The 12340-nt window shown below is 40.7% G+C and overlaps 1 protein-coding gene across 1 annotated transcript in view; it reads right to left on the bottom strand.

Moving 5' to 3' along the window:
• Positions 1-11667, bottom strand: part of LOC120303866 (TRIO and F-actin binding protein) — a 67595-nt gene extending 55928 nt beyond the window's left edge. The window contains exons 1-3 of the mRNA XM_039333748.1: positions 11627-11667; positions 11015-11131; positions 5926-6071 (exon numbers count right to left, since the gene is read on the bottom strand). Coding sequence (XP_039189682.1) covers positions 5926-6071; positions 11015-11131; positions 11627-11638 — 275 coding nt within the window. The 5' untranslated portion in view covers positions 11639-11667. The remainder of the gene's footprint in view (positions 1-5925; positions 6072-11014; positions 11132-11626) is intronic.
• Between the last annotated feature and the right edge of the window lie 673 nt (positions 11668-12340).

Here is a 12340-nt window from a genome sequence, read left to right as displayed (position 1 = left end):
AGTCTGAACGTTTGAGATAACCATCGACATCACACAAAGCGAGTTAAAAATACACTTCTTGTATCTCTGCAGAAAACTAATTATATTTTGATTTTTTTTTTTCAAAAAGAAAAAACCCTCACTAAATTGCCAACTTAAAAATAGTTTAAATCACACTATTGGTTGTGGGACTAATTGCACAAATGTCCATGGGCATCTATCCATGGGCATCTCCCACAAGGGCCTGAGATAACTGTTTCAGACACAGGATACATTCATCAGCCTTTTGGACAGACTCTGATAAGAACACCTGCAGTAGCCTTGTATCTGGAGAGTGTCTGTTATTTGATACATTGTAACCACCCCTATATACGTCTTTTGATTATGCTGTGTGATGTAAAAACCTTAGTAACAATAAAAGAGGGTGCTGGAGTCAGCTCTGGGCTCTCATCCCGAGATACCTGTCTGCGTGTCTCATTCTCCATGGGAGACCACCACATCTGGTGACCCCGACGTGATCCACTGAAGGATACGTCCCTGCCAACCCTTTACTTATCGCCTGGAATAGGCTTGGTGCACCCGACGAAGTTGCTGGCAACTGACTCCTCTTCGTAAGTATGGGGGGTGGAATGTCTCACGCTCAAAAGCAGCATGTGGAAGAGCTGAGGCTACTTGGCAGGAAAAAATATCTTACTGATCAGGAACAGAAATTAACCCGTCACCTTTCTAAATCTGAGGCTGTTAAATTGCTTGCTTACGTTTGGGCTAACTGCTCATCCTATCCGGAGTCTGGATCTTTAAAAATAGATACATGGAGGAAAATTGGTATTATTCTCCACCAGTCTCCGAGAACCCCCCCAGAGATTTTATGCCTTTGGAAAATTGCCTATACTTTGATTCAAACCTATGCTGAATTGCCTCATCAGCCTTTATTAGATCCTCCACCGTATAAAAATCCGTCTGTTATGTTGGCCACTCCCTTACCCCCTGGAGCTGGTTTTAACCCTTCTGTCCCTGCAAATTTTATGGATTCTGATAAACAGCAAACAACCTCTCCTGTTCCTGCCACGTTGCCTCCTCTCTCCTCTCTCTCTCTCTCTCCTGGAATCATGCGTGGTGCTTTTCAAAAGGCTTTAAATAATGGTGATTTAAGCGTTTCTGAACTATCCGAGACAGAGTTGTTCCCTGTTAATTACCAACAGACTGCTAAAGGGTTAATAGTGGGTTGGGAGGCACTTCCCCTGGCTATGATCAGAGAATTGAAAAAGGCTACAAAAGATTATGGCATAACCAGTCCCTATACTAGAGGACTAATACATTCAATTGCTAGTGCATATAGAATGTTGCCTCAAGATTGGAAAGATCTGTTCCGCATGCTTCTTAACGGAACACAATACGTAGTCTTTGAATCTGAATATAAAAGAGAGGCACAAAAGAGAGCTAATTACCCAGGTTCACAATACACAGCAGAACAACTCTTTGGAGAAGGCAATTTTAGTACCCTCAATGCTCAAGCTCTAACTTTTACTCCCTTTGCATTTCCTATCATTAATGCTTGTGTTCTTTCTGCCATGGCTCGTGTTGATGAGTCTGGCAGCCCGATTCAATCTTTTTCTGCCATTCACCAAACTGCAACTGAATCCTATGCAGACTTTGTGAATTGCCTGCAAGTTGCCATTGAGCATCAAATTTCAAACAGAGATGCAGCAAATGAAATCCTCATAAAATTGGCTTATGAATATGCAAATGCAGACTGCCAGTCCATTCTTAAACCAATTGTTTCCAGTCCCACGGCCACTCTGGCAGACTTTCTTAAAGCCTGTCGCATTGTGGGAACCAATGCTTTTCAAATGGACACTCTTGCAGCTGCAATCCAAAAGGGGAATCAACCCCAAGGCACTTGCTTCAATTACACTCTTCAGATGTATGGCAACTTTCTTTTGCTGACTGGGCAGGATCTGTTTCCTGTCATATTCCCTCTGACCCTTGCTTCCAACTCCTTAATAATGTTTCAATTTCTCTGCATTCTCCCATTTCCTCCTCTCCCATTCCTAACGCTGTCACCCTGTATGTTGATGGCAGCAAGACTTATGGTTCATGTGTATGGAAGGAGGGTGAACAATGGCACACAAAAATTACTCCTCCTCAAACTTCTGCTCAGCGTGCTGAACTTGCTGCTACAATATTGGCCTTACAAACTTTTTCTTCTGAACCTTTTAATCTTATTTTAGATAGTCTTTATGTATATAAAGTTCTCACCTCTTTATCTGATTCATATGTGTCACCCTCACTGGATGACTCTCTCTTCAGTCTATTCTCACACTCCAATCCCTTCTTCATTCCCGCTCTACTTGTTTTTTTTCCTGCTCATATTAGAAGTCACCAACCTTTCCCTGGTATTATCTCCGAAGGCAATGCCAAGGCGGATGCTGCCGCTTCGGCCGCCTCCACTCACCAGGACGTTTCTGTCCTTGTTTTATCTCCCATAACTCCATGGGACAGCCATTCATATTTTCATCAAAATAAGAAGGCTTTAATGAAACAATTTTCTTTAACAGCTACGGAGGCTGCGGCTATCATACAACAATGTCCCACCTGCAGCCTCCAAGCACACTCTGTTCCTCAAGGGGTCAACCCAAGAGGGACGCAGAGCTGTCAACTTTGGCAAATGGATGTTACACAATATTTGCCATTTGCCCCTTGGAAATACTTGCATGTTTCCATTGACACCTATTCAGGTTTTATTATGGCCACCCCTCAAAGGGGTGAGTCTGCTAAACATGTTATTAATCATTGTATTCGTATCTTTTCTATCCTGGGCAATCCAAAAGAAGACATGCATGCAAAAAAGAAAGGGGAAAATACCCCCGGCTTGCCTGGGATACAAAACACTCTTAATCTTGTACTTTTTACCTTAAACTTTTTGAATGTTTCTGGCACCCCTGGCTCAACTGCCGCAAGCAGGCATTTTTCTGCTTCTCCCACAGATTCTTCACGCCCCCAGGTATACTATCGACGTTTGCCTGATCCCACCTGGAAAGGGCCTGCCTCCCTCATTACTTGGGGTCGAGGCTATGCTGCAATAGACGACCATGGCGAGATCATTTGGACTCCAGCTCGTTGTGTTCGTCCTTATATGGCTCAACGTACACCACCTCAGCCAGGCATATGAGGATCAGGGACTGTGGGCTTTTAATGCTTTTGTACGGGATGCCAGGCGCACTGCTCTTACACTTAACGTCACGAACTGTTGGATCTGCATGCAAATTCCTGGTGACAGTCGTGGTGGCCTTATTTTCCATGCCATCCCGTTCAATGAAACAGGATGGAAGCAGCTGTGGAGCATAACTACAGAGACATTGAATATGACATATGCTGTGGGTGCTCGTATAATGGAACCTGCCAGATTTTGTTTTTATAGCACAGGACTATTCCGTACTGCCATTTATTTGGGAACTTATAGTAATTGTCAACAAGTTATTATATGGAATTCAGCAAAGAAATGTAAATCCATCAAAAGCAACCTTACTAAGGTAAATGACACTTATCAAAGCAATCAATGGACAAACATCAGTACCTACATGGCTTGCCTTGACATGGAATCCATAATAACATTTGCTAATGAGTCTCACCAGGGTTATTATGAGTTACCCGATATGTGGCTACTATGTGGCCGTAGAGCCTATCGCCAGGTGCCTAAGGATTGGAAAGGCACCTGTACATTGGGCCTTTTGACTCCTGCTGTATATGCTTTGCCTCATCTCCCTGATGGACGCCTGCGGAACAAACGTGATACTGGTTCCTCGGATCCACCCCTAACATTGGGTGGTAGTTTAGAGACTCAAATCAGCAGAGGGATTCTACCCAATCTAGGAGTTGCCATGAACTATAGAGACCTTCATTTGCTTAACAATTGGACTGTTCATATGTTTAATGAAACAATTAACAGCATTAAAATGATTAATCAAGAAATGGGGGAAATAAGGGAAGTAGTTTTGCAAAATCGGTATGCTTTAGATATTATTTTAGCAGCAAAAGGCGGTGTATGTGCCTTAATTCATTCTCATTGTTGTATATATATACATGATTTTCAACCTAATATTTCTGCTACAGCAAAGAAAATGGAATCTATGCTCCAGAATAATCCCTTACGCAGTGATGGATCAGGCACCGTGGATATTTGGGGTGCCTTTTGGTCCTGGCTACCAGATGGATCCTGGCTACGATCTTTGATTTCTATTATAGTAACCATTTTGATATTATTTGTATTGCTATGTTGTTGCATTCAATGTATTCCCTCCCTCCTGCAAATGTGCAAAAATGTTACGCCCTCCACTAGGAAGGACGCCTTAATCAGTGAATCAAGATCCCTTCTGGAACTGGAAGTGAGTAACATTGAAAAAACAGAAAAGCAGGAGATGTGGGACTAATTGCACAAATGTCCATGGGCATCTATCCATGGGCATCTCCCACAAGGGCCTGAGATAACTGTTTCAGACACAGGATACATTCATCAGCCTTTTGGACAGACTCTGATAAGAACACCTGCAGTAGCCTTGTATCTGGAGAGTGTCTGTTATTTGATACATTGTAACCACCCCTATATACGTCTTTTGATTATGCTGTGTGATGTAAAAACCTTAGTAACAATAAAAGAGGGTGCTGGAGTCAGCTCTGGGCTCTCATCCCGAGATACCTGTCTGCGTGTCTCATTCTCCATGGGAGACCACCACAATTGGTGATAGAAATAACCTGAGCCTTTGTGCAAAACCATTCTGAAACTATGCTTAGGAATAACTGGAATAAGGAAAGCAAATTGTCTTTTGGGGAAATTCAATTCACATTTAAATATCACACTGGATAGCCAGGTGCATTTCACACTTACCTATTACAAGAACCTTTCACATAGTTTATTATTGCCATATAAAACTGCAAGGAATAAAAATGTGGCAAGGAAAAACTTTCCCATTCATTGTTTTGCTAAAAACTGTTATCTTTATGAATGGAGACCCAAGATTTTTTACAGTACTCAGGACGCTAGCATTGTAGGGATAGGGATATCATTAGAGATAGTCTATTCATTTGCAGTACAGTTAAAAATAAATACAAATGAGTAAAACCTTCTGAAATAATCAAATCTTCCAAGAATGGTATTTTTATTTTAATATGTATTGTGTATTGTGGTTAGTCATATAGTCAACCAGATGTTTAGACCGCATTTGGCATTTTTATCCACCAATCAAATCCTTCCCAAAGATCTGGAGTAGGCATTATGATTGTCTGTTCTCAACAATGTGAAGTCACAGCTGCCAGTACTTTAACTGGTGTTGGCCATCATATACATCAACTTCTTCCCAACAACCTACAATATTGTAATGTATTGGCATAGTATATTTGCAGATCCAAAGAGTGTGGCCTTTTACAATTGACACATGGAAATTTTGTCAATTCACAGAATTTTTAAGTGCTGTCCAAGTTTTTTTGGTATAAGACCCAGTGTGCTAATAACCACTAGGACCACCACAGTCAGTTTATGCCATTATCTTCCTATTTTCAGATCTTAATATTTGTGATCTTCTTCAATTCTTAATATTATTCTTTCAGAAATGGTTTGCAGTGTCTTCTTCTTAGGACTGAGAGAAAGTGACTGGCCCAGGGTCACCCAACTGCCTTTGTACCTATGGTGGGATTAGAACTCACAGTCTCCCAATTTCTAGCCCACTGCCTTAACCACTACACCAAACTGGCTCTCATGTGTATCAATATCACTTTACATGTAAGACTTGTGACATTATGCAAAATCACATGTTGTCTACCATATAAAAAGTTTCTTCATCCCTTTTACACACTTTTGAAGCTTGACCAGGAAACTCTGTATGCCTACTGAAAAACTGGCTGTAACTTTCAAAAATAAACCATCTTTTGTCTCACAAATACAGTACTTACCTTTCGCTTCTGTCTTCAGAACCCACATATACATAGACTTTACACTGGGATGCTAGAATGCACAGAGGGTCCCATGGATCAGCAGGATCAAATTCGCTGGTACTAGCAATACAATTAGGAAGGTTTATGGCATCTTTTTTGAATCCCTGTCAGAAAAAATTGATAAGCTATAAAACATGGGCACAAAGGTACCCTATTGCTTCTTCAGCAGCTCTCAGAGGAAAGATGGGTTATCTTCTGTGAACAATTAAAATCACCATTATTCCAATGAGCCTTTGGCCTTTGTTGGTTTGATTATAGGTGCCCATCTTAGCATTTTAATCAGATTATTTGGTTATCTGAGTTTAATTCAGTTTGTTGAGTTTTATAACTTTTGCTTTGACATATTGTAATGCATTGCCCAGAATCTTTCAATACAGGTAGTCCTCGACTTACAACCACAATTGAGCCCAAATTTTTTGTTGCTAAGTTGAGATATTTGTTAAGTGAATTTTGCCCCACTTTACAACCTTTCTTGAAATCATTGTTAAGTGAATCACTGCAGTTGTTAAATTAGTAACATGGTTGTTAAATGAATCTGGCTTTCCCATTGACTTTGCTTGTCAGAAGATCTCAAAAGATAATCACATGACCCTGGAACACTGCAATGATCATAAATGTGAGACCGTTGCCTAGCATCTGAATTTTGATCATGTGACCATGGGGATGCTGCAACGGTTGTGTGAAAAATGGTCATAAGTCACTTTTTTCAATGCCATTGTAAGTTTGAACCATCACTAAATGAACTGTTATAAGTCACGGATTACCTGTACAGGGACAGCTAATACTGTTAACTCACTGTTTTTTAAGCAGCATCTCAACAAAAAATATCTCAAATGTTTTGTTCACTTTACAAGATTTGAAGTTCACCTTCAGTCATGGCAATGACTGGGCAATCTGGGCCAGTCATGCTCTTAGACCAGCCAATCAGGTTAGTTGTTAGAATCCTCATGTTAACCTCCATGAGCTCCTGGAGAAAAGGTTGATATAACCTAACAAATAAAGAGGCCCAGAATGAAAATCATGGACCAAAAAGCTCATAGACTAAAAAATATGAATACCACATTACCAACACTTGTCTCCAACACCACAGTCAACCTCCTCTGGCCATTGGTGCATACCTTTCTTCAGAGGGGATAACCCACTTTAACATTTAAGATAGTTATCTAGTATCCACAACTCATTTTCAATGCAGCTTTTCCCAGACCAGCCGATATAGAAGGGATATAAAATCTATAATTCAAAATATCTGGAGAGGGGCCATGCACTAGCTACTTGTATTACAACTATATCTCTTTATGGACCCATCTTTGCCTGGCAATATTTCCAAGCTCCTACTCAGGTGGAGCTCACAGACTGTATGAAGCCCAGGTTGCTAAATTAGCCATTAGTTGGGTTCACACAACACCAAAGTCAAAACCAAATCAACCAATACAGCTTCATGATATTTACAAACCCATTTAGAGGATACTTTTTTTTTATTCCTAGCTTATGCCAGGCTAATGGAATAACTGTATACTGAAGGTTACAATTGGCCACACCAGTTCCAATCCTACAGACACTCTTAAACCACAAATTTGCTAATTGTAGCTTGAACTTTAGTGGAGGTATAGATTACCTGACTCATAGGCTGAATTCATGTTTCACAGAGCCATAAACCACTATTTCGAAGTGAAAATCAATCATATTATGGCTTAGCATATGGTTCCTGATCAAGCCCATGATTATCAGGGATGAACCATCTAATGAGAAGCATTGCCTGCTCTGCTCCAGAGAAATGGAGTGTAAGTAAATCATCCTCTTCTACTTAGATCCCAAGTTGAATTTCAAATGTGCCTGTGCCTTTAAGAGCATCCTATTGCTTTATTCAGCTAGACAGCCATCCACCCCCCTCAACCCAGTCAGGTTACCTTAACAGATTTTGCTCAGCAAAGGGAGGGTCCCTAGCAGACTGCTGTCAGCACCTCCATTTCCCTTCCATTGTCTTGCTCAAGCTCAGGGGGACTGGCTCTGGGCTGCACACAGCTGAGCCAGGAGGAAATTCTAGAGGGCCAGGACTGGAGAGAAGAAACCTCATTATTATTTCATAATCCTGGGCTGATGAAGCCCAGTGAACAAAACACAACGTAAAACCCACTGTTTACAGAATACAAGTTGGCACTCTATAAGGAAGGATGGTGCTAATGCTTGCCCAGTCAATCTAGACCAGGCCAGAAAGCATCCTACAGCCTTGCAGAAAATAAACAGGGCAGGTTTCACCTGCTGAGTAGCCACCTGCCACAAAGCAATTAAAGACACAGAATTCCCAGCCCTTTAGAAAAGAAACCTCCTAGAATCTCCACAGTAGACCTTGAACTGACATTTTCAGCCACTGACACCTCCTAACACAATCCTTAATTTATCATTAAAATATTTTTTTTAACTAAACGTTAGAATTTTATTGATATTCCACATTTGCAAACAGTACTACAGACAGCAAGCCAATAGGAAGGAGTGTTCTTTCCTTTCGGCAAGCCAACATTGTTTTAGGAAGTGCTGGGGCTGTGACAGGAGTAACTTCTCTGCTTTCCTCAGGATGCTTCAAAACAGGAAAATAGAGGATAGTCACTTTTGACACTTTCAGCAGCCTCTCCCCACCCACTTCACAGTCTTCAGCATGTTAAGTGGGGGGAGGGGGGGAGAGAAATCTAAGCCCTCTAAGAACACCAGGTGGATGAAGGTTAGTTTACAGCCTGAATAATCAGCCTTCTAGTATCACAGGCAGGTGCAGAAAGCTGCATTTTAGTAGATGCAGTCCTACAAGGATAAAAAGGGGCATTATTTTCAATAATCCCACTTTACATTTTTAAAGGTACAGGAAGGAGCATGGTTTGCTGGTTCTATGGCTGAAGAACCTGGTGAAAGCATCTACCTAAGCGGAAGTCAAAGGAATCCAGAGAGAACAAAAGGAAGTAGAATAAACCCTAAATAAGGAACAGCCAGCAGTCCCAACTGAGGGATTGCGAACAGCCTATAAAGGAAATGCCCCATCATCAAGTGCTCCTTGTAGGAATAATGGAAATGTGTTTCGACCACAACAATCTCCACTATCCTAAATTTAGCACAGGGTCATGGATTAGCACATCTAGAATATTCTTGAGAGAGAGGAAGAACTGCAAGTATTCAAAGTCATCCTGGCTCCCTTGCAAGTTCTGAAAAATATAAAGGTAGATAACTTTGGAGAAGGACTCTCAAAGTTTTTGAATCTGCAGTCACTTGCCATTTTTTATATTGGCTGAGACTGATAGAGTTGAGGTCAATATATCTGGAGGGCACTAAGTGCTTATTCCACAATAATCTTGAGTCTTTATTTCTAAGATAAATCATTTAGCCATTTTGTCTCTATAACAGCACACATATAATTTTCCTTCTGTGGCATTGTTCATACCAAGATGATGTCTACTGAAGCACATGCCTGCTTTAAATGTCCACCTTTCTTATAATTATTCTGCTAAGTATCCAGGATTTGAATTTTCCTGTGTTTCAGATGAAGAATTCTGTAGATATAGGCCCATTCTTTCAGATATGGCAAGGCATCACTATTATGTTACATCCCTTGATAGTGCACTCTTTAAGATTCCTGCCTATCACATATTATCACAGTGCCTATAGACCAGTGGTGGCAAACCTATGGCACGCGTGCCCGAGGCCGCACTTGGAGCCCTCTTTATGGGCACATGTGCCATTGCCCCAGCCTTGCCTCCCCCCGTGACCCCCACCTCACCAGCAGCCCCTTGGAGAATCACCCCCGAGCGTGGCCCATGTGGAGCAGTGCAGCCAAGAACATGGCAGCCAGGCAGCATAGCCAAGAATCTGGCCTCATGCCCCATTGTGCACAGTTGATGCTGTGGGACGTGGACAGAGGGCGTGGCTGCCATGGTGCTGCTGGGCTGCCTGGGCGATCTGCAGTGGGCCCTGGAGGCGGTGAGTGGCCCTGTGAGCAGGCGAGGTGGGCGTGGGACAGGGGGGGAGTGGGGGCGGGGCCAGTTTTTGGGCACTCGGTCTCTAAAAGGTTCACCATCATTGCTATAGACCATTCCAGCAATTTCTGTCATATACTGAGAACTGCACAAGAAATTTGGCTTGGCAAGTCAAAATACCCTATTTCATTGTACTGAAATTGATTAAGTTAACTACTGAAACGTATTTTGAGATTACTTTAGTCAAGTGCTATTCTTCATTACAATTATAAATATTTATTCTAGGCTGGTTGAATGTACTATAGACTTAGGTGTAACTTATTTTATTTATACATTTTCCTTTTGATGTTTTTAAATTGCAGTTTACAGTATGAGAAGTTTATCACAACAAAGATAAAAATTCTGTTGAGTTCAGGTCAGCTCCTGGCAACTACATAAATAGATCTACTCAAGCTTTTCTGGAAGATTTACAACATGGAAGTGATTTGCCATTGCCTTCTTCTGAGGTGTTTTTTTCTTTCAACTTGCTAATTTAGTCTACAGCCAGAGGAATTCCTAGTTGTATCCCATCCAAGTACAATATTAAAAACATCTTTTGCCTTCTGACGACAACATCTGATGGGGACTCAGGATAAATTGCCAAACTTCTTGCTTCAACCTCCATTCCACACCTGCAACATCCACAACCCAAATCTGTACCAACTCTAGCATAAAAGTGTTTTTAAATATATATAAAAATGTAAAGGACAAGAAGTGGGTTCACTGAACAGGATTACTACCTTTATCCTTTATCCTCCTTTTCATTAAGAATTAGTTTGTTGGTAATGTTTAAAAGGGAGAATGAAGCTGCAACTGATGAAAACTTATCCTTTTAAATAAAGTCTGCTAGTTGGAAAAGGTGCTAACAGACTCTTGATTTTTTTAAAAAGGATTGTACACCATTGCCTTAAATCTTAATCACCAGAAATATTGCTTCTGTTTTAACCCCTTACTGTTGTAAAACTCCTCTTGTAACATTTATGATGCTACCCTTCCCAACACTAAGCACTCCTCATGAATTAATTTTTCCTTCATATCAAAATTAAGCTCACCTGGTTACCATGTTGATGAGCAGTGATTGTTCGCAAACAGTTCTGGCATCGGTTCTTGGCAAACATATTGGCCTCAAATTTCTCACAGAGAATATAATCAGCTGGTTCGGACATAGTCTATGCAAGGAAGGAAAGATGCCTTAGGCAAGTAGTTTGGTGGAAAGATGGAGACAGCAGGGAGGTAGAACAGCTGTGAACGGATCAGAAGACAAGACACAACAATACCCCTTGTTTCCTCCAAACTTATCAAAGAGAAAACATTTTGTACAGCCTGGCATCTACTGGCAATTGTAAGATAGCTCTTTCATCACCTGGAAAAGAATTTTCAGAAGGGAATATCAAAGCTAGAGAGATGCCTACAGTTACATGGGAATCAAACACTCACCCACACAAGCATATCTTGTTTAGGTAGACTTGCTATGTAAATTTTCTCACTTGTACCAGCAGAGAATCATCTTATTAAGGTTTTTTTCAACCTGCTGTCTCCTAGATACAGTACAACTGCAGTTTCTCAAAAAAAACATTTTTTTTTAACTTGCTGGGATCCTCCAGCAAGGGTTATTCTGTAGATAACTGTGGTTTACAAAGGGAATACATTTTCATATTTCTTACCTGGATGCACATATTTTAGCAAAAGCTCTTCTAATGTTAAGAAGCTATCTTTTGCCATTGATGCTAGTATGATAAAAGGCTGAAGAAGTATTGTATGCCTAAATATCTCCTGTTCCATCATCCCAGCTGAGAGACATTGCTTCTAACTTTCAGGTACACATAAGTGTGTTGCATGCCAAAACACTTGTACTTATCTTGATGCTTCAACATTATATAATGTTTTCAGATGCCCATGTTTACCACATGCATTTCTCTGTGAAGTGTTTGACAAGATTCTACTTTCTAATAGATAGTGGAAATGGTGTGGGTCAACATGAAGCTTAAGACTTTGGAAAAGGAAAATGAGAGCAAATAATCACGTTCTAATTTTAACAAGAGAGCAATCACTGCGCAATTCCATCAGTGTAAGAACCAGCTTAATGACAGTGGGTACTTTTCTGTATTTTTAATTATTTGTGATCATGAGGATATAAATGTAAGTCAAATGATTTTGACTGAACTAATTAAACACAACTGCCCTTGCCATTTTATATTTCAAACTTAACATTGGTTTTATATCCTTAATTTCTCATCTCAGTTTCTTCTATGTTTTTTATGTATTCTATTTGTGTGATTAATCTATGCTTTTTAGTGCCAGTTTGTGTAGTGGTTAAGGCATTTGGTTAGAAACCAGGAGATGCGTTAGACACAAAACCAGCTTGGAAGGAGGTAATG

This window comes from Crotalus tigris, unplaced genomic scaffold (assembly GCF_016545835.1).
Source record: "Crotalus tigris isolate CLP2741 ecotype Arizona unplaced genomic scaffold, ASM1654583v1 scf7180000024506.7606697, whole genome shotgun sequence".
NCBI lineage: Eukaryota > Metazoa > Chordata > Lepidosauria > Squamata > Viperidae > Crotalus > Crotalus tigris.
Note: the sequence above shows the minus strand (reverse complement) of the source record. Positions and strands in the feature narration are given on the sequence as shown.